Consider the following 24,898-nt stretch of genomic DNA (forward strand, 5'->3'; position numbering starts at 1 on the left):
GAAGGATAATATTTTAATTCAATTGAATATTTTGCTTGGGAATTGGTTGACAACGCTACAATGATATTAATCAAGGCTACAACGTTAGCCGAATAGTTATGTTGCTAATCATTAGGCCTTTGTCTCTCTTTACCAGTTGCCACTTGTGTTTGTCCTCTTGAAAATGAATCTGTAAGCTTGGCACATTTGGCAGCATCCTCCTCCAATGCCTTTCTTTTTTTCAACCTGGCTTTTTCAGCCCCTCCTGCCCTCTTCCTCCCGTCCATCCTCCCTGACACGTATTGTTGCGGTCGGGCCGGCCCAGCTATCCGTAGCTGATAAAACTTTTTGGAAAAGACGGCTAAGGACCGAACCAACTCTATTATTTGGGAGGGGTGAACTTCCTCGCATGGTACAACCCATGTAGAGGCTGCGGTGTCAGAATGCGGAACATGTGTAGCCCACTTTAAGAGAAGATGGTCTACCGTGACAAATGTCAACAAATAAAATTCTCGACCGGCCCAGAAGTGAAGCGGCCCACCGGGAACTCTCCCGATTCTCCCGATTACCCACCCCGGGCCTGGTGGAGGTTAAGATTCTTTCAACTAAAGAGGAGGAACTAAAATTGCTCAATTTTAAGGATGTTTTTATTCATCAAAAGGGGGTTACTTTAAGAGCACTACTGAGGTGCCACAGATGTCATTTCATGTGTTTCTACCACTAAAACAAGTCCAGGATTTATGATGATAAAATACTGTGTAATTGTACATTTAAAACCATAACACATCCGAATGAGAACAATAAGGTAAAGCGTGGCTAAGTGTCGACCGGGTCGAACTGGAACCCAAATCACTTCCACTGCTGCAAAAAAAAAACTCCCTAAAGTAAAAACCTAACTGATGTCATTTGTGTGATTGCAGCCAGCGTTTGGTCTGCTCGTTGAAACGGGTCCCGATGTGTTCACCAGTCCTGACTGGACTTCTGTTTGATGAATTTTAGGCACACGTAGTAGAGCACCAGGAAGACCAGACAGACCGCCAGCAGGACGAGATAGCACGAGTACAGAGGGTACTGGTTCATGTTCATGGCATCCACCACCTCAAAGACACATAGAGAGGGTTACAGGATGAGAGGGGGGACATGCCTTCATTTATGTACAATTATTTTAGTCATAATTTAGAGTGAAAACCTTGATTTAAATACAAGGAAAATTGTACTAATTGTACTTGTAATGAAACATGTGCTTCTGTTTTCGTTTCTAACTCACGTGTATGCCGTCCACATTGATGGTGATGTTTTTGATGGCGATGGGGTACTCGTTGCCTCGGAACTGCACCTGCAGCATGCCCTCAAAACCCCAACGCATGAAGGAGGCGTGAGAGAGCCACGAGGCCACTGAAAGGTCCAGCACAGGGGTGAACACCACAGAGCGGCCCTCACACACATGTCTTAACCAAAAGGTCAAACGTGTTTCCATCTCCTCACCAAGCCACATATTCTCCAAGCTGATGACGAAGCCTCCGGTCAAGTAGAAGACGGTGAACAGGGCGTTGCCCATGAAGGCGGAGGTCTGCAGGGTGGGCAGCACAGCAGCCACAAACAGAGCCATGGTTCGGCTGCAGTAAACCATCAGCCACACCAGCAGGAAGTTGAGCAGGAAACGGTCCGGTGCCTCGTTAAGACCGGCCAGCCAATAGATGGGCAGGCCGTACACCAGGGTGAACACGCAGTGCTCTGGTAACTCCCCCAGGATCTGAATGTGGAGAATGCATCCGGTCAAATCGAATGAAGAAGAATTCACACCTTCTGGATCCTAGATTCTGGCTGCTGTATTGCCACGCTTTCCACATTCCTGTGACTGTACAAGACCCTGAAGAGGGTCTCCAGCACGGAGCGGGACTGACCCCTGCTGGAGATCACGGGGGTTTACCTTGGCGAAGAAGTAGGAGGTGACGGAGTACATGCCGTCCTTCAGCTCGTGGTAGAGCATGGCTCTCTCTGTGTGGCCTGCAGGGAACAGGAAGTCAGTCACAGCATTATAACCTCGAGCATCCGGGTGCTGCATGCTACACTACAGCAACACATTTCAAAAGGTAGGTTTCAGTATGTGCACTTGAAAACTATTTTAAATATTCACTTCACCTTGAACTCTCTATCTGGAACTTGGCTCAGTGGACTCCGTCTGGCTATCTCTGCAGTGGATTATAAAATAACTCCAAGACTACAGAGTCCAACTATACCGCCCACAAATCTTTATAATGACTTCTTAAAAGCTTTTTTAATAACTGTTTTGAAGGTTTAGCATCTCACTTCTGGTTGGTTTGTCTTGTTAGACTTTATCATCATTGACTTGATGCTCTTCTGATAACTATGTTAAGACACAACTTAACTATAATGGATTAAGTTCTTTTATTTTCACACACCATTTTTTTTATCACATCAAAAGATAATTTTTCCTTTGTTACCTTCGCATTGAAAATGTGGAAGGTTATGTTTTGATCGCCGTGTATTTATTTATTTATTTGTATGCGTGTTACTCGCATAACTCAAAAAGTATTAAACCGAATCGCATGAAATTTGGTGGGATGATTGGTTATTATCCGGGGACCATTTGCTTAGATTTAGGGATCGATCGGGTGAAAGGTCAATGTCAAGGTCATGAAAAGTTCAAAATCTTCTTTTTACCATAGCACGGTCAATTTTTATCCAATTGGCATGCAACTAATGCCAACATGTTCATAATTCAATGCCCAATCTTGTGATATGCGAAGGTATGCGCTCTACCGAGTGCCCGTTCTAGTTTTAGTCTGCAGTCAGTATGCAGGATGTTGTGATGCTTGTTATAATGACTATACTGGGTTGCAGCACCTCAGAACTATAATAAAGATCTTTAAACACAAATATACGATGGAGAATGCATATTAAGATCAATCAAAAACAAGATGCCAGAATAGATTTAATATGCATGTGAACTCTGTTAACGTCTCGACTGATTTGCAGACTGACCGCCGTAGCCACTCACATTTCGCTATGACGTCCAGCACCACAGCGAATGGGGTGAGCGCTCCGATCATGTAGAGCAGGGCCACCGTGTCCTGAATGGACAGACGCGTCTCTCCCGCCCCGTAGTAGAGACAACCGACCAGCAGGGACATGAGGAGGGCCTCAAAGCCGTGAACCAATAATGTGACCAGGTCTCTGAAGTCATTGTACATGTGCCGCCTGAGGGAGGACAGGAACGCACTCAGCGGATTACAAAACATCTTCCTGATATTTGCTGATTTGATCTCACAATAACCAATAAACATGAGATGTCAGTTATCACACCTGAACGCCTCCTGCTTGCAGTTGGAGAGTTTATGAAAGAATGTTTTGTTCTTACCTGATGAGGATCGTGAACTGGTGAAGCCGGCCGGGCCGCCTGTTGCTCTGCTTGGAGATAGTGACCACTTCCTCTCCTTTAACGTTGCTCATCGGCTGAGGGCTGCAGGCAGGACAACAGTGTCCGTGTTAGCTGGAACCCGTTCCAATACGTTACAAACATCAAAGCATGAAACGCATATCATTTTCTCTTTAATCGGGTCATCTAAAACCCAGCTGAGTTGTTATTTAATATCCAATTGCTTCAATGCTGGGGGGAAGGGATGTAATGAGAGGAGGACGAGAGAAGCGGAAACAAGCAAAAAGTCTGGGGAAATATGTGAAAGTCTAACCCTGTGTCTAAGAGAAGGTGAAGAAACGAGGGCAAAGGTAAACACACTGCTACCTTTCAGTGTGTGTTGGCGCTGCGTTGGACCCAGCCGGCTTCCACATGTGGTTGTCCGTGGCTCGGACCTTTTCCCGGAACCGCTGAGCCAGAACCATGGAGCGCTCCAGACACTCGGCCTCCCGCTCTGGACTGCGCCGGTCTATACTGATCAGATCAACTGCACACAGACACACACACACACACCAATACAAAAGGTTATCGTCGACTCCTATGATGTTTCAAGCTTTATCATTAATCTGATAGAATTTTGACACATTTCTGTGCATTGGTGTCACTTTTCTTGGTGCTAAATGTCCTCGAGGCCAATGAGTTTAGGTGTGATAACAACTGTCAGAGACGGTTTGGGGCGCCGGAATTAAATGCCTCTTCATGCTGTTTTGACAGCTTTCTACACACTCTAACCGTAGAAGTCAGAAGGGTTGCAGTATCGGGGGCAGGGGTGTCCGAGGGAGGTGAAGTAAGGCACCATGTCACGAGCGGCGCCACAGTAGACGGCCGAACCCGACGACAGCAGGACGACGAGGTCGAATAGCTGGAAGATGTCCGACCGAGGCTGGTGGACCGACAGCAGGACCAGACGGTTCCCCCGAGCCAGGCGGGAGAGAGTGATGACCAGGTTGTGGGCCGTGAAGCTGTCCAGCCCTGACGTGGGCTCGTCCAGGATCAAAATACCTGAAATGTACAAACGCCAGTTCAATAATCCATAAAAAGACACAACTCTCCGGCCTGAATGTCCATCGCATCTTAATATTCACCCAGATAATAATACTGAGTCATCCTGAAACATACTGTTGGGTTGGAAAGGCCGTCTTTGGTTATGACTATTGATACACTGTGAGACTATTGTTACCACTGATAACAACCTTTCGAACAGAATTATCAAAAATTATAATTATAACATTTATTCACAACACATTAAAACTACAATATCCTTTAAAAAGAACACTTGGTGTTTCACAGCCACAAGCTGAACTGTAATTATCATAAAATATAAAATTATCATAAAATTATCATAAAATTATCATAAAATATAAAATGTGCCATAAAAAGTCAGTGTTCTAAAAAGACTAAAACAAAGAACACCTGAAATTGCTGCAGCCATTACTTTCTTTCCCTGAAGGTGAAACATAAACATACATCTGCAGCTCTGAACCGCTAATCTCCCACCTGAGGAGAATCTGCCTGCTAAATGTGACCAAAACTTTTAATTTTGGGATTTTATGTTTAAATTAAAAGACAGTTCAAGAAATGTAAAAAAATGAATAATTTAAATTTAAAAAATGAAAGCAAGAGGGAAATTAGGAGTTTCAAGGGGTTTATTTGTCCCTCACCGGGGTTCCAGAGAAGCTGGACAGCGATGCTGACTCTCCTCCTTTCCCCTCCAGAAACTCCTCTGACGTAATCGTTTCCCACCCTGGTGTGAGCACACTGTCGCAGCCGCAGCTCTGCGATGACGTCATCCACCTGTGACAGAAAACGGCCATTTAGTACATTTTAAAATAACTTATAAAAGCTTTTTTTCAGCTTACTATACTTTGAGGGGAAACAATTGCAGTGCCATCACATGTGGGTGAAAATGGAGCTCATATGTGTGTTATTACATGAGCGTGACCTCTCACGTACGAGGCCAGTGTGTGCACCCGCTGCATGTTTATCTCACCCTCTGGTCCCTCTGGGCCTGAGTGAAGCGGGTGGGGAGCCTCAGCTTGGCAACAAAGGCCAGAGTTTCACGGACGGTGAGGTGAGGAAGAAGACGGTCATCTTGGCGGACGTGAGCGATGCTCTTCTTCACCAGCTGCGGCGTGTTGGGCTTCCCGTTAATCAGAACCTGACCGGATGTCATTTCACCGCCCTCATCGCGGCACGTTATGATGTCCAGCAAAGATGTTTTACCGCAACCTGAGAAAAGATGATCGTGTAATTTAAAGCAATGATGACGCATAGAATTCAAATGGTCAAAGGCCGACTACAAGAAGTTTGAGGCCTTGATTCGTCTCAAAATGTAGCAGATGTTTTTCTCCCTTTCTTTCTAGTTCATGAAGCTGGATTAAAAAGAAGATAACGTTTTTATTGTTGTGTGCAATATGTTACATGTTGTAAACGTGAAACGTGCTGGTGACACGAGGGCAGCTGGAACGAATGATTAATTAATCATTAATCAGGGTATTACCATAAGCCAGGTGTGTGTGTGTGTGTGTGTGTGGGTGTGGGTGCGCTCATGTATCACCTGAGCTGCCAATGACGGCCAGCATTTGTCCGCTGCGGACTCGCAGGCTGAGCTTGTTGATGGCTGTCTGCTTGTTCCCCTTTATCTCCCACGGCAACTTGAACTCCGATAACCTCTCGTACCACGGGATTTGAGCCGCTGTGTCCACCTGGAAACACACACACACACACACACACACACACACACACTTACACAATTAAGACATATACAGCCCCACCAGATAAAAGCTGAAGGTGCTTGTGCGTGAGAGCCGAGCGGTTACCTCGTAGTGCAGGTCGTTGACTTCCAGTTCGTTGCACCCTCCGCTGTAGGTGAAGTAGAGGCTGCTGTCTTCCTCAGAGGAGAACAGCTCGGTGTCTTGGTGCTGTTGGAGAGGAGGAGAGCTCGACTAGTTTTAGAGAGGCAAGCATTCATCACACATTTTTATCTGTGTCCATAAGAAGAATAAACAGAAAGTAAAGATCAGCAAGAGTAATGCAACTCTTTAAAACAATATATATTATAAAAGCAATATTGTTAAAGTTGTTAAATGTTTGAATAGTATGAATAATTGCTGAATTGTTTTGGGCTTGCATGCTCTCTGTATCTGTCAAAAATATTTGTGAATAATAATACATTGCAATATCGGCAATTTACGTTACACTTTATCAACTTGTTTATTGTACAGTTTTAATTACTCGTTTATTTTAATGATCACTGTGCATGCAGGAGGTTGTTTGAGTGAATGTGTGTGTGTGTGTGCAAATAGTTGAACTTGTATGGGTCCAGAGTCCACTTGAGACTAATATAACCATTATTTAATACCCAAATAAAAACGCAACACATGCTCACATCACATCTGCTGTCCACTACAGTGTTACATTGTAATTACTCTACATGTCATGTACTATAGCTGATGTTTTCAGACCCTCCTGGTTCCTTTTTTCTTGACTACATTAATCTACAGATGTTATTTATGTTGCCATTGTTCATGCAGCTGTTCTAACCAGGTATTGTCAGATTGGATAACTGAAATATTCCTATAAAACATGTGGAACGCATTAGTCTCCAATACTTTTAAAGCATGCTGGAGATCAAACTAAAACAAATTTTGTGCTGATCTTTTTAGATAGTTAGAGTTAGAGTATGGACTCTCAAATATAGAAATGGTCTGATGAAGAGAAATACATATTTTATGCAAAATTGCTTCTCATTCATTCATACTAAACATATTTATACTCTATAGAAGAAATACAAACTACTTTGATACCAAACATTTTAGCTAGAAATATGAAAAGCAAATAAATATACAATTCTTTTTCAAATTGCGGTCCTATGTTGAGGGACATAATCACTGAAACTGGACTCTTCTGACTAAAATACCTGCATTATTATATTCAATCTGACTCGGCACACAGCCAAAGAGAGCTCATGGTCGGTGTGGTAGAAAGGAATAAATATAAAGTTGAGACATGGTGGTAGATTTAATCAAAGTATGTATATTAGCAGAGGAACTTCAAACCAATGCCTTGTGACCCCATGTAATGAACTGACCTGTGGGGAGCCGTATGCATGATTGAGGCCAGCATCTGGGTCCATGACGATTGCGGGTCGATGTTTGATGGGTCAAGAGGTCAACGCCCCTCTTTTTCTTCTTCTGTGAGGTTCCTCTCTTTCTGCCTCGACGGGGTCCGGCCTTTGTTGCTCGTTGTTCCTCTGTCCACCGTTTCTTCTCCCCGTTAGATCGGTCGACTCCAGTCCAGCTGAAGATCTCCTCTCGCCTCCTCCTTCTGTCTCAAAGCGTCCCAACTCATGTCACGTCAGTTCTTCATCTGCTCCGTCTCCCGTTACTCGTAACTTCGCTGGTCCCGGGGCACAACTTGAGGACTCAAGTCGGCCAGTCGATCTATTTTTTTCCTCTTTTTTTTCCTGGTCTCCTTTATAGAGCTCCAGATCAAAGTTCTGTGAGATAACACAGCGTTCACTGTGTGTTTATGGTTCCTGAGAGACACCACTGCTCTCGCACTGCAGCTCTGACCGGCCCGTGGGTGCAAAGAAACAAAGTCTGTAAGACAACTCACATTTGGAGCTTCACTTCCTGTTAACGAGTCGCGTGGATATGAACAAACTGATCTGAGGTGGACTTCACTCGCGGTTGTTGTCTTGGAGTCGCGGACCGGCCGGCGACATGAACACATTTTATTCAATGCAGTCGGTGGAGCCAGAGAACGGGAGCAAAGTTAAAGAGTCCTTCAAGTTTGTGTCGGCGGGGAAGAGGGATGAATGGGGGGACGCTGGAGAGGAGCCATCAGAGCCCTCCTGCTGTCTCAGTGTCAGGAAGATCTCCTACACGGTCAGGTAAAGAGGAGGACCGAGAGACAACAACACACTGAGAACACATGAGACATTTTACTCATACACCGCTTTACATCAAATGATCTACACATTTATGATCCAGAAGAATAAATGTAACACATGATACGTTGCAACTTTTTGTCAACGTGGTGTCAAATGATGTGTGTGTGTGTGTGTGTTTTCTAGTGAGCGTGTGGGTCCGTGGTGGGACTTACCCTCCTTCAAGAAGCGATGGACTCGTCAGATCCTCAATGACGTCTCCCTCCACGTGGACAGCGGGCAGATTATGGGCATTCTTGGCAACTCAGGTTTGCTCTAACTCAGTCCAAAGAGCAAAACAGAACAACAAAAATAAGCTAATCAAATAAATCTTGTATTTCTAGGACCAATAAGGAACATTTTTAATGGAGCGTCCGGAGCGAATTAGTGATTTTAGTGATGTTACATATTGAACATGAGGGTAAATAAAGGCAATAGCAGATGCTATTTATTCCGGTTAAAGCACAAATGAACTGGTTAAGACTAACATCGAAGAAATCCTTCTATATGTTCTTAGATATGCGACCACATATTTTAATATCGTATGTCATATGTATCCATATTCATCTCGCCTTGTCAAGGCTCAGGAAAGACCACGTTGTTGGATGCCATCGCAGGGAGGATTGGAAACTGCGGCACACTGTTGGGCGAGGTGTTCGTTAACGGCATGAAACTGAAGAGAGAAGAGTATCAGGACTGCTTCTCGTATGTACTGCAGGTAACACACAGACTTAAAGTACACACTGAATAAACAGACAATCACTTGTATCTCCTTAAGAATACATCTAGTTTTCGGGATATTTCAAACTGGGCCTTCAGGTCATCCAAACAGGAGAAAAACACAATCAAACATGGTATTGCAGAATGTGAGTGGAACCATGTGCTTGTGAAATGCATCTTCTCAACAGCTAATAAAGAGTGTGCACAGTGGTTTGAGAGTAGCAACTAATCCAATGCACATTTCCCTGTGCCCAAGTTCTCATCACACACTGACACCCACAGTATCACAGAGGCATGTAGGCTGCATGCAGCAGTGTGTGTGTATGTGTGTATTGAAGTTGCCTGTGAAGTTAACCACCATGAAATACCAAACTCGATGAACATGCAGCATTTTGCAAAAAACCCCTCAAAGGTAGCCCTGGCCTCTGTATGAAATTAACTAAAGGCCCTTGCTGGCCTCCTCATAGACTTAATCTCTCAACGAGAGGTGCTCAAGTGTATCCAAAACTTGAATTAAAAATACTGGCTTAAAACGGGCCGTGCTTCCTTTCAAATCATCTCCCTCTTGGAGCCGATAGCACCCCCCCCCCCCCCCTCTGCTCTCTAAGCCTTGTCATTAACTTCCCCCGCTAAGCTGTAGATGAGGAGGGGATATGAGCTCCTGATATTAAAGTTATTCAGATGAGCGACTGAGGAGAAGAGGGATTGGGAGGCGCCATGTGTTAATTGAGGCGGACAGCAGGTTCAAGGCATTAATGTGTGTAACCGTGTGAGTGTGTGTGTGTGCAGAGGTTCCAGTCGGTGTACATGAACATACACATATCCAGAGAACTGTATGGATGTACACTCGGCAAAGATGCCGTTGATAAATACTAAGCATGGATGTTCACAGTGAAGTTCGTGCCAGAGACAGTTAGGTTTCATGACATATTGTAGTTTGAATACTCACGAAGAGACAAGACGAATATTAAGTAGATAGAACTGGTATATGCTTCTTGGTGGAGATGAATTCCTAGCAGCATCGTCGTAACCTTTTCTTTAACCCATAGTCTTGTTACTCAGCTCTCTTGGAAGGAAAGACAGTGAAGAAGCTATTTTACAATATATTCTCAATATATCCTGAATAAATAGTGTCTGCCTCACTGCATCTCTGACTTGTTTCTTGTCATTTCTTATACCTCCTTACTCTCTGTGTGTGTCTTTCTCTTCCAGAGTGATAACTTGTTGAGCTATCTGACAGTGGAGGAGACTCTGACCTACACAGCTCAGCTGGCCCTTCGGAAACACTCGGCCAAAGCTATAAAGAAGAAGGTGACTTTTGAGAGCCTTGGCAACTCAATCGGATTTCTTCATCTTTACTATGCTAAATAGTCACAGCTATTTCAAATATTATATATGTCCAAAATCAGGATAACGGAGAATATAAACTAGATATCCACATTTCTTCAGAGGTCAAATGAGTTGGATATCCCATGTAACTCCTGTGTCCATTGCACTCTTCTAAGTGTACTAAAATGTTCCAGCTGGTCATCACACCGACCCTCACACAGCTAGTGTGTTTACCATTTTAGTTCAAAGCAATAGATCTTAAAATCACACCTTGTACAATGACAACTCGCAAGGTTATAAATGTGCAACTCACAATTTGTTTCTTAAAAAAACAAAAAACAAATGTAAACCTCCTGACTCTTACACAAGGAATACTCTGAGAGGAATAATACACCAAAATAGGTCTACTACTTAGAACTATGAGGATTGAGGAACATTGTTTACAGTCAGCATTTGATGGCAGACTTTTTAAATATTATTAGTCAGCTGACCCTTGACCTCTGCCTCCTGTCCAGGTGTCGGGGGTGATGGCCGAGCTGAGTCTGAGTCACGTGGCCCACAGTGTTATTGGAGGCCGTGTTTTCCCAGGGATCTCCGGAGGCGAGAGGAGGAGGGTCTCCATTGCCGGCCAGCTACTTCAGGACCCGAGTGAGTACCTCTGCGGCTGGGAAATAAGAGTTTTATATGAACTAAAAGGTATTTTTATGCTATTGCTGCTGATTTAAGGTAACTCAAGGTAAGATCCAATATCTCCTAAATCCTTAAAGCTTTACAGAACTCAAATGAGGAGATGTGGAGTCGATAAACTGAAGCATGGGACGAGGATTATACAAAAAGATCTGCGGCAAAATATGACAACGTTTTGAAAATGATGAGATATAACACATGCCATTTCATACATATGCTGTATGTAGGACTGAGCTATCGAGAGAACAGAAGAAAGTTCACTACAGAACCCGTCGCTCCCCAAAGATGTTTAGAAGTCCACTCTGAGAAACAAAGGGATCTAAGTAAGAGAGAACGAGGAAAGGAAAGAGAAAAGGACAGAGGGAGAGATGGAGAAGCATAATGAAAGACCGGGTTATCACACCGCAAAGGGAATGAGCAGAGACCCACCTGTGTGTGTGTGTGTGTGCTTATCCCAGGTGTGGTTTATCAGGTCTACATTCCTCCAGGGAGATTGAAGGGTTTCAGTCCTCATTCAGGATTAGACTGGCCATGGAAACACACACACACATGCATGCATGCACGCACACGCACACACATATAGAGTCACACACAGAGTAATGAGGAGTTCCCATTCGCTGCCTTTCCAATCAACCAGAAAATGAATTAATCTCACAATTAAAGGATGTGCTAATTCCACTCTGCTTTCATAATGCAAAGAGGCAATCTTTTAATTGTCCTAATTAGAGTAATTAACAAAAAGTAAAAAAAGGACTCGCTTATCTTCACAAGTGAAGTCGGCCCCGTTGAGAGTCCTCCTGCATGTGCCACTTAATAAAAAAGTACATTTAAAAGTTTCCAACTTAAAAGAAGGAGAACAAAAGTGATTGTCCTGCCACTCTCTGGTTCTCGATGCGTCAATGCGTGACACACCTGCGTCATCGGTGTGTTGTCATTGCAGGGGTGATCCTATTGGATGAGCCGACCACTGGCCTGGACAGCATGACCGCAAATCAGATCGTGGTGCTGCTGGCAGAGCTGGCCAGGAGGAACCGCATCGTCATAGTAACCATCCACCAACCGCGCTCCGAGCTCTTCAGGGTGAGTGTCCAGATGGACTTAAGAAAAGAAGAGAGAGCATCTCATAGGCGGACAACGTCTAAGTCTATCTTAAATACCTGTATGGCCATTTGTACATCAAAACAGTTAACGCTGATTTCAATCGAAGTGAAGTAAAAGCTACAACCTTATAAGTATGTAATTTCCTCTTTGTTTCTGCAGACGTTTCCTTGCTCAGCTGCAGTGGAGAGATAGAAACACTATATTAACTTCAGATACACTTTAGAAGTCATTTAAAAGTCATTGTCCGCCATCTCTTACATTAGAATTACATTTAGAAGATATCTTTTCTCTGTCATGTGTGCATGCATGTGATTATTGTTTTTAGACTAGTAAAATATCTAACCTTTAAACACAGAAAACTCATCATTTTTTTTGCATTGTAGGTTAGTCGATAGGCCTGCTGAAGATATTAAACCATGTGCGTGTGTGCGTGTGTGTGTGTGTGTGTGTGTGTGTCCCAGGTGTTTAGCAGGATAGCTATAATGAGTCGGGGGGAGCTGGTGTTCTGTGGGCAGCCAGAGGAGATGGTGGACTTCTTCAGCCAATGTGGATACGAGTGTCCAGACTACTGCAACCCCTTTGACATCTATGGTACTGCATGCCGTACTGGACATTAAAGCCACACAGCTATAACAACAAAAACAATATGTACATTTTAACAATGTACAATGCATATCCCAAATGAAGTGTGTGAACTGAACATTCAAATATTCAAATTGCTTCGACGTCAAACAGTTGACTACACCTCAGTGGACACACGCAGCAGCGAGAGGGAGGCGGCCACCTTCAGTCGCATGCACGAGATCACGTCATCCTATCAGAGGTCCGCCATCTACCAGAGCATGCTGGGTAAAGTGGAGCAGAGCCTGCAGCGGGTGAACAAGCCGGCCATCCCCTTCAAGAGCAAAGAGTCGCCAAGCGGTGCAGTCAAACTTGAAGTTCTGCTCAGGTCCGTGTCTTCAGTCCCCTTGTGTAGACATCATAAAGGCAATAAGTAATTACCGCCTACTACAGAAATGATATGATTATTGAGTAGATGTATTCATCTCATACCCTTCTTGTGCATACAAAGACATTCTGTAATCGTTTCTGTTCTTTCTGCCTCTTTTCTCTCCCTCTTTGTGTGTTGCTATCTGAATATGTACCCGAGGACATTCCTCTGTGTTCTTTGTGCAGGCGGACGGCGAGAAACCTGTCCCGAGACCGAATGGGTGTTCTGATGCGTCTGTTTCAGAACCTGATCTACGGTTTCTTCGTGGCCTTCTTCGTGTTGCATTTGGACAACGACGTCAGCAAGGGGGCCGTGCAGGACCGAATCGGCATCATCTACCAGAGCATCGGGGCGTTGCCCTACACCGGCATGCTGAATGCTGTCGCTCTCTGTGAGTTTTTATGCCACACATCTGCACACGTAGAGGGGAAAAACACATATTTATTATTTAAAGACTAAACTCAAGCACTTAGTCTCGGTTCTGGAATGACCAAGGCCATTTAACTGATAACATCACGAACAAAAATATCTATAAAAGATGGATGTGATGACTTTAGGGAAATTCTGAGGTGGTTGAAGTGTGTGTGGTACCTAAGTTAAGGTTCCACTGCCTGTGTGAAACGTCTCTCTCAGCCGCGTAAGCTCGTTTATCTCTCGTCCAGTCGGTGAAAGTTGTCTGCTGCCTGCAGTTGTTTTGATCCCTTCAGCAGGAATGTGTGGAGTGTAGCTGTGATTGAGCTCAGTGAAGGCGCCCAAAGAGACTTCATGTACTTTCAGTGTCTCTTTCAAAAGGTCAGAGTAAAAGAGTAAGTGATGTGTTAGACAATGCATTTACAGATTCAAACTGCGGTTGGTCATCACCACACAGTCGTAGTCACACAGGGACAGAAGGACCTTTACTCCATTTCGAGATCAATGAACCCAAGAGCCTTTTAAACCTACGCCCATACTGTCCGTATTATCTGGTTCTTTATGTTCGTATTTACAGCAGCTGAGGTAACCTCAAACACAGATAAACATTCACACCTTTACCTACTACAGGTCAGGGCCTGTAGGTTTCTTGAACTTTATCTATTTTGTTTGGTGGTATGTATTGTTAAACTTAATATTTAGGCAGCTTGCACACATTATTTTTTGTTTTGTTTCAGTGAGAATTGTTCAAGTTAAATTAAGGTTAAAGAGGACTAAATGGATCTTAAAAAGTCTTGGCAATAGTTAATAAAGATTTAGTAGAACATATCTTAATATTATGTGTATACATTGGGTGTGTGTTAAAAGATGATGAACCAGTGAAGGATATTGGCTATATGGGGTGATTATCTCTTCTCTGTCCTCTTCAGCTGTCAGCGGAGTGTAACATCTTAGCTTTAGGCCTCTGGCTGTCACAGATACTGAGGATAAGAGATGTGATCAAACACTGGGCTGAGCAGAAGTCAAACTAGAGTTAAAAGGTGATTAAAAGCACTCCACAAGCACCCAAAAAGCCAGAGGCAGTGGTTGGAAATGGCATATTGACCTTAAATCTCATAGATAAAGACTGATAGGTTTACCGAGTTGTCTGAATGAAGCCGAGAACATCTGTGAGTCTGAAACAACGGCCAGCTTCAGACATCAAGACATCGACGACCTGGCTCTGACCTTCATGCAGAATGTATTAGTTAGTACAATTGATTTTAATTCATATTAAAATAAAGTAATGTAGGATCTCTGTGGGCTTTCAGTATGAAATGTTTCTCCTCTTTTCCTCTCATCACATTGTCTGCTCTCTCTGTTTTTTCTGAACAGTCCCGGCGTTGCGAGCCATCAGTGATCAGGAGAGTCAGGACGGTCTGTACAGTAAATGGCAAATGTTCTTAGCTTACATCTTCCACATCCTGCCCTTCAGCATCCTGGGTGTTTTCATCTTCACCTCCTTCCTCTACTGGTGGGTAGTGTGTGTGCGTTTGCCTCGAGGCATCATCGATTCAACAGATCTCACATTCGATACGTCCACCTTGTGAACAGCCCCGCAGGGTTTATTTTTTAAATAGGCCTCTAACAAACTGTTCAGATGTCGCTTCATGGCAAATGTATTAATAAATATTTACAAATAGATTTTTTTGAGAAATACATCTTTTATGTGGTGGCGCAATAACAAAAATATGTTTGGAGCGTCTTGAGGAAAAGTGTGTGGCCTTGTACTAAACTATCATTTGCCAACAATGTTATGTTAAGAAACTATTATGTTAGCATACCAACATATATTAATCTATTACAATGGAATTAGTAGTAGTAGTATTATTAGCAGTACTAGTTGTATTTTCACATATTTATTCAAGATAATTAGCACTTTGAAAACATCTCAGAAATGATTTCTTCATATATATATATATATATATGGAATAACATTAAAAAGATTATATAAACAGAGAATATTTATCAACAACAAAATATTTCATTAAAATGGTAAATGACATTATCTTGGCATCACCTTCATCACGAAATGACAATTCACCAGTAGATCATGTTTTTAGACACTAACAAACTATTAATTCAGCATATATATATATGCTGAATTAATATAATATAATATATATGTAAAAAATATAATAAAATAACAACAGAATTACCTAATTTATTTAATTTCAAAGCAAATTATACATTTGAATTGTGTTAGCTAAGCCTCACTACCTTCACCCTAAAATGACAATTTAACAGTTTGGTGAAGCATGTTTTTAGAAAATTTGTTTGACCAGTATCAGACCTTTTTTGGTTGATCAAGTGAAATAACTCAGTAAGACTTTAATGTTGAAAAAGATGCTTACCTTTGTAAGTTCGGCCTAACAGAGTCCTCATGGGGTCTGTGGTGTTTTTGTTACAGTAACATAGTTAATGTTTCAGCCTAAATCGAGTGGTATAAATGGCTCAATCAGCTTGAAATGCTCAACACATGTTTCACTAACTTCTATTTCCCCCCCGTGATCCTCTCAGGGCGGTTGGGATGCACCCTGACAGCTTGCGCTTCCTGTGTTATTCTGCAGTCGTCGTGGTGCCACATATTATAGGTGAGACGAGACGAGAGAGACAAGCTTGTGTGCTTAACTCCATGTTTCATATCCTATAACTCTCAAAGCTATCAGTGTTGTAGAAACACAAGTTTACAAATGTGTTGGATTTAAGTGGAAATCCTTTTAATGTCATGTTTCCACTGTTAATGGCTTTACGTTGCATGCATTAGTATACAGGACTGTCTCAGAAAATTAGAATATTGTGATAAAGTTCTTTATTTTCTGTAATGCAATTAAAAAAACAAAAATGTCATGCATTCTGGATTCATTACAAATCAACTGAAATATTGCAAGCCTTTTATTCTTTTAATATTGCTGATTATGGCTTACAGCTTAAGAAAACTCTAAAATCCTATCTCATAAAATTTTAATATTTCCTCAGACCAAGTAAAAAAAAAGATTTATAACAGCTGAGTGTTTGTCAAGGCTCAGGAAACCCTTGCAGGTGTTTCGAGTTAATTAGACAATTCAAGTGATTTGTTTAATACCCTACTAGTATACTTTTTCATGATATTCTAATATTTAGAGATAGGATATTTGAGTTTTCTTAAGCTGTAAGCCATAATCAGCAATAAATCAGAATAAAAGGCTTGCAATATTTCAGTTGATTTGTAATGAATCCAGAATGCATGACATTTTTGTTTTTTTAATTGCATTACAGAAAATAAAGAACTTCATCACAATATTCTAATTTTCTGAGACAGTCCTGTATATATTGTTTTTCCTCAGGTGAGTTGTTAACTGTGGTGCTATTGGGAGTGTTCCACGACCCTAACATGGTCAACACTGGAGTGGCTCTGCTCAATATCGCAGGGATCTTAGTGGGATCTGGCTTCCTCAGGTGAGACACCCAATATGTTTTCAGCTTAATTAGTACGTTCAAGTAACTTTACGCCAAGCCAGTTGTGATTTGCACCTCGAATAGGCAATAATATTACATTACATTACATGTCATTTAGCAGACGCTTTTATCCAAAGCGACTTACAATAAGTGCATCAACCAAGAGTACAAACTAAGAACAACAACAATACAGAAAGTAACATTTCTTCAACGAAGTCGAACTACAAAAGTACCATAAGTAAGAGCCATTTAAGAGCCACTGAAGTGCTAATCTGTGTTTTAATCCAGATATAGTCGGAAAAGATGTGTTTTTAGTTTCCGGTGGAAGGTGTAGAGACTTTCTGCTGTCCTGATGTCAGTGGGGAGCTCATTCCACCACTGAGGAGTCAGGACAGCAAACAGTCTGGATTCTTTTAGCTCGAAGTGCAGGAGTCACAAGTCGATTGGCTGTTGCCGAGCGGAGCGAACGTGCCGGGGAATACGCTCTTCAATGTAAGGCTGCAAGTAACGCACCTTCCTCTTCCTCTCAACAGGAGCACCCAACACATGCCGACGGTCTTCCAGTGGCTCAGCTACCTGACCTTCCAGAAGTACAGCTGTGAGCTGCTCATAGTCACCGAGTTCCACGGACTCAACTTCACATGCAGTGAGTTGTTTTTGCCCTGATGGGACCATCTTCTGAGAGTGAACAGGGACCCATGATATATAATCAATTAAAGCTCAACAGTTATATTCACAGCTCACAAACGGTGTATACTAGCTCGAGTAATACTTTTTAAAAAAACATGTACAAATGTTTTGCCAGTGATTTATGTTGTAAAAGTTATATTACTCTGCCTTGGCGTCACTAGGAATATCTTTTTTGCCCCTGAAAGTAAATCTAGTCCTGAATCACATTTGCAATGAAGGAAATGTAATTCACTTTAATCACTTCTTGTATCAATGTTTTTATAAGTGCTCTAACTGAAGTCATCTTTTAAACCAGACAAATCGTTAACGTTTCCCCTCGGGCGTGTTGTGCCTTTGCAGATATTCCCAAACCTTTGCCGGGAGCCTGCATGATCACTCAAGGCAGTCAGATCATTGATGAGGGTTATCCTGGCGCCCTGTCCCGATTCACACTAGACTTTGTCCTCCTCTACTCCTTCCTCCCCGCTCTCATGCTGCTGGGCATGATCAGCTTCAAGATCAGAGACAGGCTTGTACGGCACTAAAACCACAGACATACATTCTTTTGTGCAACAACAGCAAGATTTGGGTTGAGAAGATGTGAAACAGATTCACAGTATGATGTTAGTCTGAGAAGACGAGGAACACTGAAGTACTGCGGCTCCTGCTAACATGCATCATCTGTGGCGGCACCCTTTTCAACCAGTATCTAACAGAATAAAGTATTATAAAATGTCAGAGCAATGATGAAAGTACAGAGACGTTTTCTCAAACAATGCCAGAGCAAAGTGTACAGTACAGCAGGGTGTAAGTAATCTATCATATCCAAAATCTATGGACATTATTCCACCGGATATGCAGCTAAATAACTGAATGGTCTTTCAACTATAAAACACAAAACCTGCTGCTTTAACACTGAATCGGCTCAAACAACATATTCTACTTATGGTCCTGTATATATCTGCACAAATTAATTATTTTCATATAAAACTATATACAACGTGTAAACTAAATATGAGACTATAAATTACCAGACTGATTAAAATATATATATATATATTGTCATTGTAATGTATCATGAATAGAAAGTGATGCTTATTGTAAAATTGTTTATTTTTTTCAGAGAACATTTTATCATCAGTATACAAGTGGTTTTGTTTTGTTTAAAATAGACACAATGCTACAAGAGGAAATAAATAAAGCAAAGTGTACACTGTATTTACATTGATATAATATGTTGTGTGTGTGTGTGTGACCATAAAGCTGGTTGGCTCTTAGGTCAGCTCCAGTCCTTTCCATGACTGAGAAGCATTCCTCTTATACTGCTCCAACTCCTGAAAAACAGAAAGAGAGAAGAAAACACATTAAACCTTTTCTTCATCATTGAAGTACAACGAAAATGTGCAAACAGTTGTTCAGACATTCGCGATAATGCAGAAATGTCTGCAAACTCAAAATATATAGGGGACAAATAACATTATGTTTGTAAAACCCGCAACCTGTGAGGCATTTAAATGAACACTGCGTTATATCTAAACAGTTCAAACATCCAAACAAATGGGCTATTTTGCCATTTCCTCCCTGTTGGTCTACAATATTATGAAAAGGTAGTTCTGCAAAGCCAGTGCCACGTAATGGAGAACTCAAATTCAACATAAATGTTGAAAACCTCTAAATAAACCTTTTTTTGGAATGAAATACAGAAATGTCATATTTGTACGTTTTAAGGGCAATGTGGTAATGTGCCAAGATATGCAGCAAAGGCAGGAGAGGAAAAGGTTGTCTTCTAGTCCACATGGATGTCAACGAAGCAGGATGCAAAGAAAAATCTGCTTTGCAAATGTTTTATGGAGGAAGGAAATGCATTCAAAGCGTTTGTTAGACCTCGGCGATACACACAGTGCGCTGTGAAGACTTTTGTAATCCAGATAGGCAGAAGGGTCTTTGAGGATTTTAGAAATGCCTTAAAAACGGTGGTACTTATTGTTAAAGGATGTTCTGGATGTTTACAAGATGATAGTGATTGATCTTAGTGACATCAATGTCATAATAACACCCACAAAGTGCATCTAACGATACACAACTTCAAGCAGGTGGGTGACCTGACATGTCGTGGTTCCTTTATACATTTACTCTGTCGGTGTGAACTTTTACCCCATTTCTCTTCGTGGTTATCCAGATCAAGTTAGTCAGCAATAACAGCATTATGAGGTTACTAAAGTTCAAGTGCCAAGCCGACAAGAACACGACTGATGTCTGAGTTTACAACCAGGATATCGTACATCCTGTTACAGACAGAAACACTGCTGCAGAATGCTGAGGGACAGAAGGTTAGTCTCCAGGACATTGACCTCGAATAAGACAGGCGTGGAGCACACAGCTCAAGACAGAAGATCTGCTTGTCTCTCTGATAAAGTGCGAATTATTATGAAATTCAGCTGATCCCTTTGTGTTTTTCTATGACCTCAATTCACCTAAATAAGGCACTCAAGCTATATATAAATAATAATAATGAAAAGAAAATGTCATACATAACCATTATGATTATGAAAATGCGTGAGCACTCTAAAATGTCCCCCTGTCTGAGCTCTCGTTAAATCTAACCTCTTTATTAACTAGAACATGTTGCGTCGTATTGTCGACACTCCTCTTCATTTCTCTCCTAACTTTTTTTTTTAATCAGTTATCTTCCTCAATACCTTTTCTCTTCACAGTGAGGTCAAAGGTCAGGGTCACAGAGCACAAATAAGTGAGCAAGACGTTCCAGTGATTGCAGTAATTTATGATGTGATTTTCCATGGTATAAAAGTGCATAGTTTATATGTGCAGCTGTAAAGTATTGCAACAGAAGCATGTGATTGGTCAAGAGGTGTTACCTGGTCTTTCTGGGCTCTCATGGCATCAATCTGAAGCTCACTGTACTGTGGGTCTTTGGCTGGATCCCTTAATTCCCTCTGCTCACTGGTATTCTGCCAAGACAAAGTCAGTTAGATCGATAGAGATATATAACAAATAGACAGTTGACAAAGGTCAACTGTAAAAAAATTATGTAAAAATGCTTATCAATGAGACGTAAAGCTGTGAATATGATTCTCCAGTGTGAGGCTATTTCTTAAAGGTCTAGTTTGTAGGATCCAGTGACATCTAGTGGTGAGCTTCCACTTCTCCGTCTAAAACTTCTTCTGTTTTGGGAGAACCAAAAACACTAATACAATGAAAAAAACAACAAAAAGTGTTTTAAATTGTCCGTTTAAGGCTACCGTAGGAACATGGCGGTTCAGGGAACGAAAACACAGCCATTCTTATTCTCAGGTGAGTATACAATAAATAAAATATGCTTAATGATATTATTCTGCCAAGAGACCCCCCTAAATGCCACACACTGTACCTTTAAACATCAGAGGCTAAATCAGTTGCACTTTGCAATACTAATGAAGACAGAGGTAAGCCAGTGAATTAACTACCTCTGGGGGGAAGACACGTTCGTAGACTTTCTTCCAGAGGTCCTTTGGGTTTTTGGCATGCAGAGATGTAATGTCCACATCAGTAGTATGAGGGGAACCTAAAACAATTTGAGCAATATTCGAAGCAATCAACAAGTATCAAGGCAGAAGGTGGATCTAAAGCCTGCGTATAGCTTTAAACACAGCACAGCAATAGTGTTAGAATTACATCTAAATGCATTACTGCTTTTGGCCACCGAGTGATGCTGTCCTCACCTATTTGGCTGAAGGAGTCAGAGCCTGCTGGAATGACGAGTGGCTTTGTGGAGTCACAGGACACAGTTTTCCTGAAAAAAATAATAAAAGATTAGAAAATACAACAAAAAACAAAGCGTTCAATTTCACTACTGATTGGTGTACAATCAGTATCCTCCTCACCCTCTTTCCATACCGAAAGCCAGGTGGGAGAAGAAGCTCTTGGTTTTTGACATTAAGCTCTCCGACTTGATGTTTGTGAACTGATGGATAGAAGAAAAAATATATATATATAATTGGATCAGCAACAGAATGGGTGAATTTAATGGTAAGACAAACCAAAAAAAGATTATAAAGTGCATCGAAAGTAATGTTAAGTATAAATGCTGCATGTATAATCAAAGCACACTTACGATAAGAGAAGCCGCGTAGTAGTGGGCAATAAAACGCAGTGTTTTACAAACAACTTTCCTCTTGTCAGAGTCAAATTCCTGCAACACATATGGAAAAATAAAGCCCTCCCTCAATTATGTGTGACACAAATCATACCAGAATCTAATAATTAACAATGTAGCTGTGACTATAACACATCAGACTCTTTAACAGCTTCTCTGTCTAAAACACATTTAAGTTACATGAACAACAAGCACTTCAAATATCATAAAGCCCCCAGGAGACCACCTCAATAGATAACACTTAGGTTGAAGTGTGTGTTTTACCTGAAAGATATCATATTTACTGCCAATAATCAGCAGAGGAACAGGAAAGGGACTGATCAGCTCTCTGTCCTGTTGATGAACATTCATTTGATGATAGCTGGTTTTTACAATGTTTGTTAGCAATGTTGTCTTTTTACATTTAAATGAGGCATATATATCCTGACAGTCTAAAGATTGTGCATTTTGTAGGAAGTTAAAATATGCTACTTTGTGTTGTCCTGGACTGAAGAAAAGATGATCTGATATGATAGCGAGTGTAAAGAGCTGAGGTCTTACAGGATAGTCTTTAGGGAACACGCGGGCTGCTGGCTGAACAGGCGTCTGGTGCTTGGCTTTCTGTGCTTGTTGGGCCTGTGAAGAGACTTTCTCAAACTGATTTTGTGCTGCCTGCAGCAGCTTTTCCATGGTTCCCCACAGGGCGTTGGGTTTAGACAGGTCCAGAATGAGGATGACAGAGAGAGAGCTGGGAAAAGACAGGAAGGATTATTTATCCTATTCAAGGTCGCAGGGGGAATTGAGCCAATTCCTTCTGACATCGACTGAAGGCAGGGTAGACCCTGGATAGGTCGCCAGGCTATCACAGGGCCAACACATATGTTCATGTTCTCAACATGTCAATCATCAAAACAGTGAACTGTGAAAGAGCCAACAAGATCTCGGGAATCGTGACCTACCTGATGCTGACGGCACTGATGGGGATCTGGACCAGGTCTGACAAAGAGGTCCCTCCTCCCAGTTCCCATAGGTGGGCTATGTCTTTGGGCTGAAAGACAAAACCAAGTATAAGTTACACAGTATGAGCAGCCTTTAACTGCACAAATAAGGTATTTACTGGAGTAATAGAAAACCAAGTATTTCATGTCACATAAATTCACCAACTCCCACAGTGGGACTGGTGAATTGTGCTCCGTGTACTGGAAGTTCTGGTGAATGAATGTAGTATGTTATAGCTCTCCACAATGGTTAACTTTCCACACAGCTCATTCTTATGAATATAAATTAAAACACTACATGGGTGGAAGTCAGTTTTTTTCTCCAAAGTGTGCAAGACTAACAGGGCTTACTTACTGTGCTGTGTCCTCGGGCCCGTCTGCCAAAGGTGTACTCCAGCGCCAGAGTTGGCTTGGATGGTTCATCCCTGGTGGATTAAAAAACAGTATTATTGTTGTTAAACAACAAAGCCAAAGCTTAAAGTAAAATGTACTCTCTTTCAGTGTTTGAAACCTAATTACCTTTGCATTGAAAATGCGGAAGGTTATGTTTTGATCGCCGTGTATTTATTTATTTATTTATTTGTATGAGTGTTATTCGCAAAACAAAAAAAGTTTTAAACCGAATCGCATGAAATTTGGTGGGATGATTGGTTATTATCCGGGGACCATTTGATTAGATTTTGGGATCAATCGGGTCAAAGGTCAATGTCATGGATAGGTAAAAATCTTCTTTTTACCATAGCACGGTCAATTTGTATCCAATTGGCATGCAACTAATGCCAAAATGTTCATAATGCAATGCCCAATCTTGTGATATGCGAAGGTATGCGCTCTACCGAGTGCCCGTTCTAGTTTTGCTGTGTTTTTTTATCAAATGGAGTGTCATTTGTGTGCCATGCCATCGGCTCGGTTCTCTGAAGACCGTGAGATGCAGCTAAAAGCTGGGACAGCTAATTAATCGATTAGCTAGTTAATTAGATTATCACTATGCTCTAACCATCCTTGTTAACATATGGCATATTTAATTGTGTTTTGTGTGAGCTGTGTTAGTTTAACATTAGTCTGCATGTGAACATATAAGAGGGTTATTGGGAGTCAGGAGCTGCTCGTTTAGAGATCGACCACACACAGGCTCACCTGTCGAGGCATCTGTGGAGAATGGCCGTTTTACCCTGAAACAAAAGCAAAGGTGAGCTCACAAGCCAGCGTGCAAGGTATGAAGCTCGCAACAAGACAGGCGTGCTTCCATGAGAAGGGGAGGAATGACGGTAAACGTACCCCGGCCTTGCTCCCCATTAGAAACACGGTCCTCTCGCTGACCGCCTCTCCTCGGTCCTCTTCCCCACCTGCAGCCTCTCGGCTGTGGACCTCCGCCGCCGCTTGCTCCCACAGCGTGTCTGAGCTGACAAAGACGAAACAAAGAAGAGAAACATGCTATTATTCATGTGGTCATGTTAAAAATAAGCAAATGGCCACACATACTGATCCTCACCTTATTTTTGACATCACATTTAATATGTAACCAAGTTTGAGAACTTGAAAAGCTAACAGCTAACAGCTCGCTAACAATGACGGAACCTCGTCCAAACGTTGCCAGAGTAACGTCGCAGTTTGATGACGTAATGTGTGTTGTGGGAAATGTAGTCGGAATAGTATTACTTGCTCAGCTCTAAAAAGTAAAAATATAATTCACTTTTATACACGTCTGGTATCAATTTCCATTGTATTTGTAAAAAAACAACTAAGTGTCATTTGTGTCTTTTATGCTCACAAATTGGGTGTCTGTTATAGAATACCAACTGTCTACCCTACTGTCAAATTAATTCCTTTAGTTATAGACAGTGTACAAAATTCAGGGGACACAATATGCATTTTAAAACATGAAATCTCAGCATGTTGTTTGCTTTTCTGAGTCCCGAGAGGATACATTGCAATGTAACTACCTTAAATGCCTGGGTTTGTTCCACTAAATTGTGGATGACAAACATGTCTTTACATCCATGTATGGTTAGTATAAAAAGTAAAAATCTCCCTT

At 41.8% G+C, this 24,898-nt stretch overlaps 3 protein-coding genes across 6 annotated transcripts; 1 reads left to right on the forward strand and 2 right to left on the reverse strand.

The window, feature by feature from the left end:
• Nucleotides 1-608: 608 nt before the first annotated feature.
• On the reverse strand, nt 609-7,599 carry abcg8 (ATP-binding cassette, sub-family G (WHITE), member 8). Its single transcript, XM_056435881.1, has 13 exons — nt 7,509-7,599; nt 6,238-6,339; nt 5,976-6,123; nt 5,409-5,647; nt 5,080-5,212; nt 4,151-4,420; nt 3,746-3,905; nt 3,362-3,463; nt 3,002-3,201; nt 1,910-1,986; nt 1,465-1,732; nt 1,247-1,374; nt 609-1,077 (listed from the first exon to the last, which is right to left on the reverse strand). Exons 1-13 carry the CDS (start codon nt 7,551-7,553, stop codon nt 940-942), a joined length of 2,010 nt encoding a protein of 669 aa, XP_056291856.1. The 5' UTR covers nt 7,554-7,599; the 3' UTR covers nt 609-939.
• Nucleotides 7,600-8,127: 528 nt separating this feature from the next.
• Nucleotides 8,128-18,951, forward strand: abcg5 (ATP-binding cassette, sub-family G (WHITE), member 5). Its single transcript, XM_056435882.1, has 14 exons — nt 8,128-8,312; nt 8,496-8,617; nt 8,930-9,066; nt 10,281-10,379; nt 10,913-11,045; nt 12,025-12,164; nt 12,647-12,776; nt 12,921-13,134; nt 13,362-13,567; nt 14,962-15,100; nt 16,147-16,220; nt 16,953-17,064; nt 17,598-17,710; nt 18,094-18,951. Exons 1-14 carry the CDS (start codon nt 8,143-8,145, stop codon nt 18,276-18,278), a joined length of 1,974 nt encoding a protein of 657 aa, XP_056291857.1. The 5' UTR covers nt 8,128-8,142; the 3' UTR covers nt 18,279-18,951.
• dync2li1 (dynein, cytoplasmic 2, light intermediate chain 1) lies at nt 18,826-24,446 on the reverse strand. Of its 4 annotated transcripts, XM_056435886.1 has the most exons (13): nt 24,356-24,446; nt 24,142-24,265; nt 24,001-24,035; nt 23,219-23,288; nt 22,825-22,913; nt 22,427-22,613; nt 22,151-22,219; nt 21,845-21,922; nt 21,615-21,694; nt 21,453-21,523; nt 21,198-21,295; nt 20,610-20,702; nt 18,826-19,067 (listed from the first exon to the last, which is right to left on the reverse strand). In XM_056435886.1, exons 1-13 carry the CDS (start codon nt 24,367-24,369, stop codon nt 19,008-19,010), a joined length of 1,068 nt encoding a protein of 355 aa, XP_056291861.1. In that variant the 5' UTR covers nt 24,370-24,446; the 3' UTR covers nt 18,826-19,007. The 4 variants fall into 4 exon arrangements, with proteins under 4 accessions (XP_056291861.1, XP_056291859.1, XP_056291860.1 ...); XM_056435884.1 differs by having other exon boundaries at nt 22,151-22,613; XM_056435885.1 differs by having other exon boundaries at nt 22,151-22,613; nt 24,142-24,260; nt 24,356-24,441.
• Nucleotides 24,447-24,898: the final 452 nt, after the last annotated feature.

The sequence above is a fragment of the Pseudoliparis swirei genome, chromosome 17 (assembly GCF_029220125.1).
Source record: "Pseudoliparis swirei isolate HS2019 ecotype Mariana Trench chromosome 17, NWPU_hadal_v1, whole genome shotgun sequence".
Taxonomy (NCBI): Eukaryota; Metazoa; Chordata; class Actinopteri; order Perciformes; family Liparidae; genus Pseudoliparis; species Pseudoliparis swirei.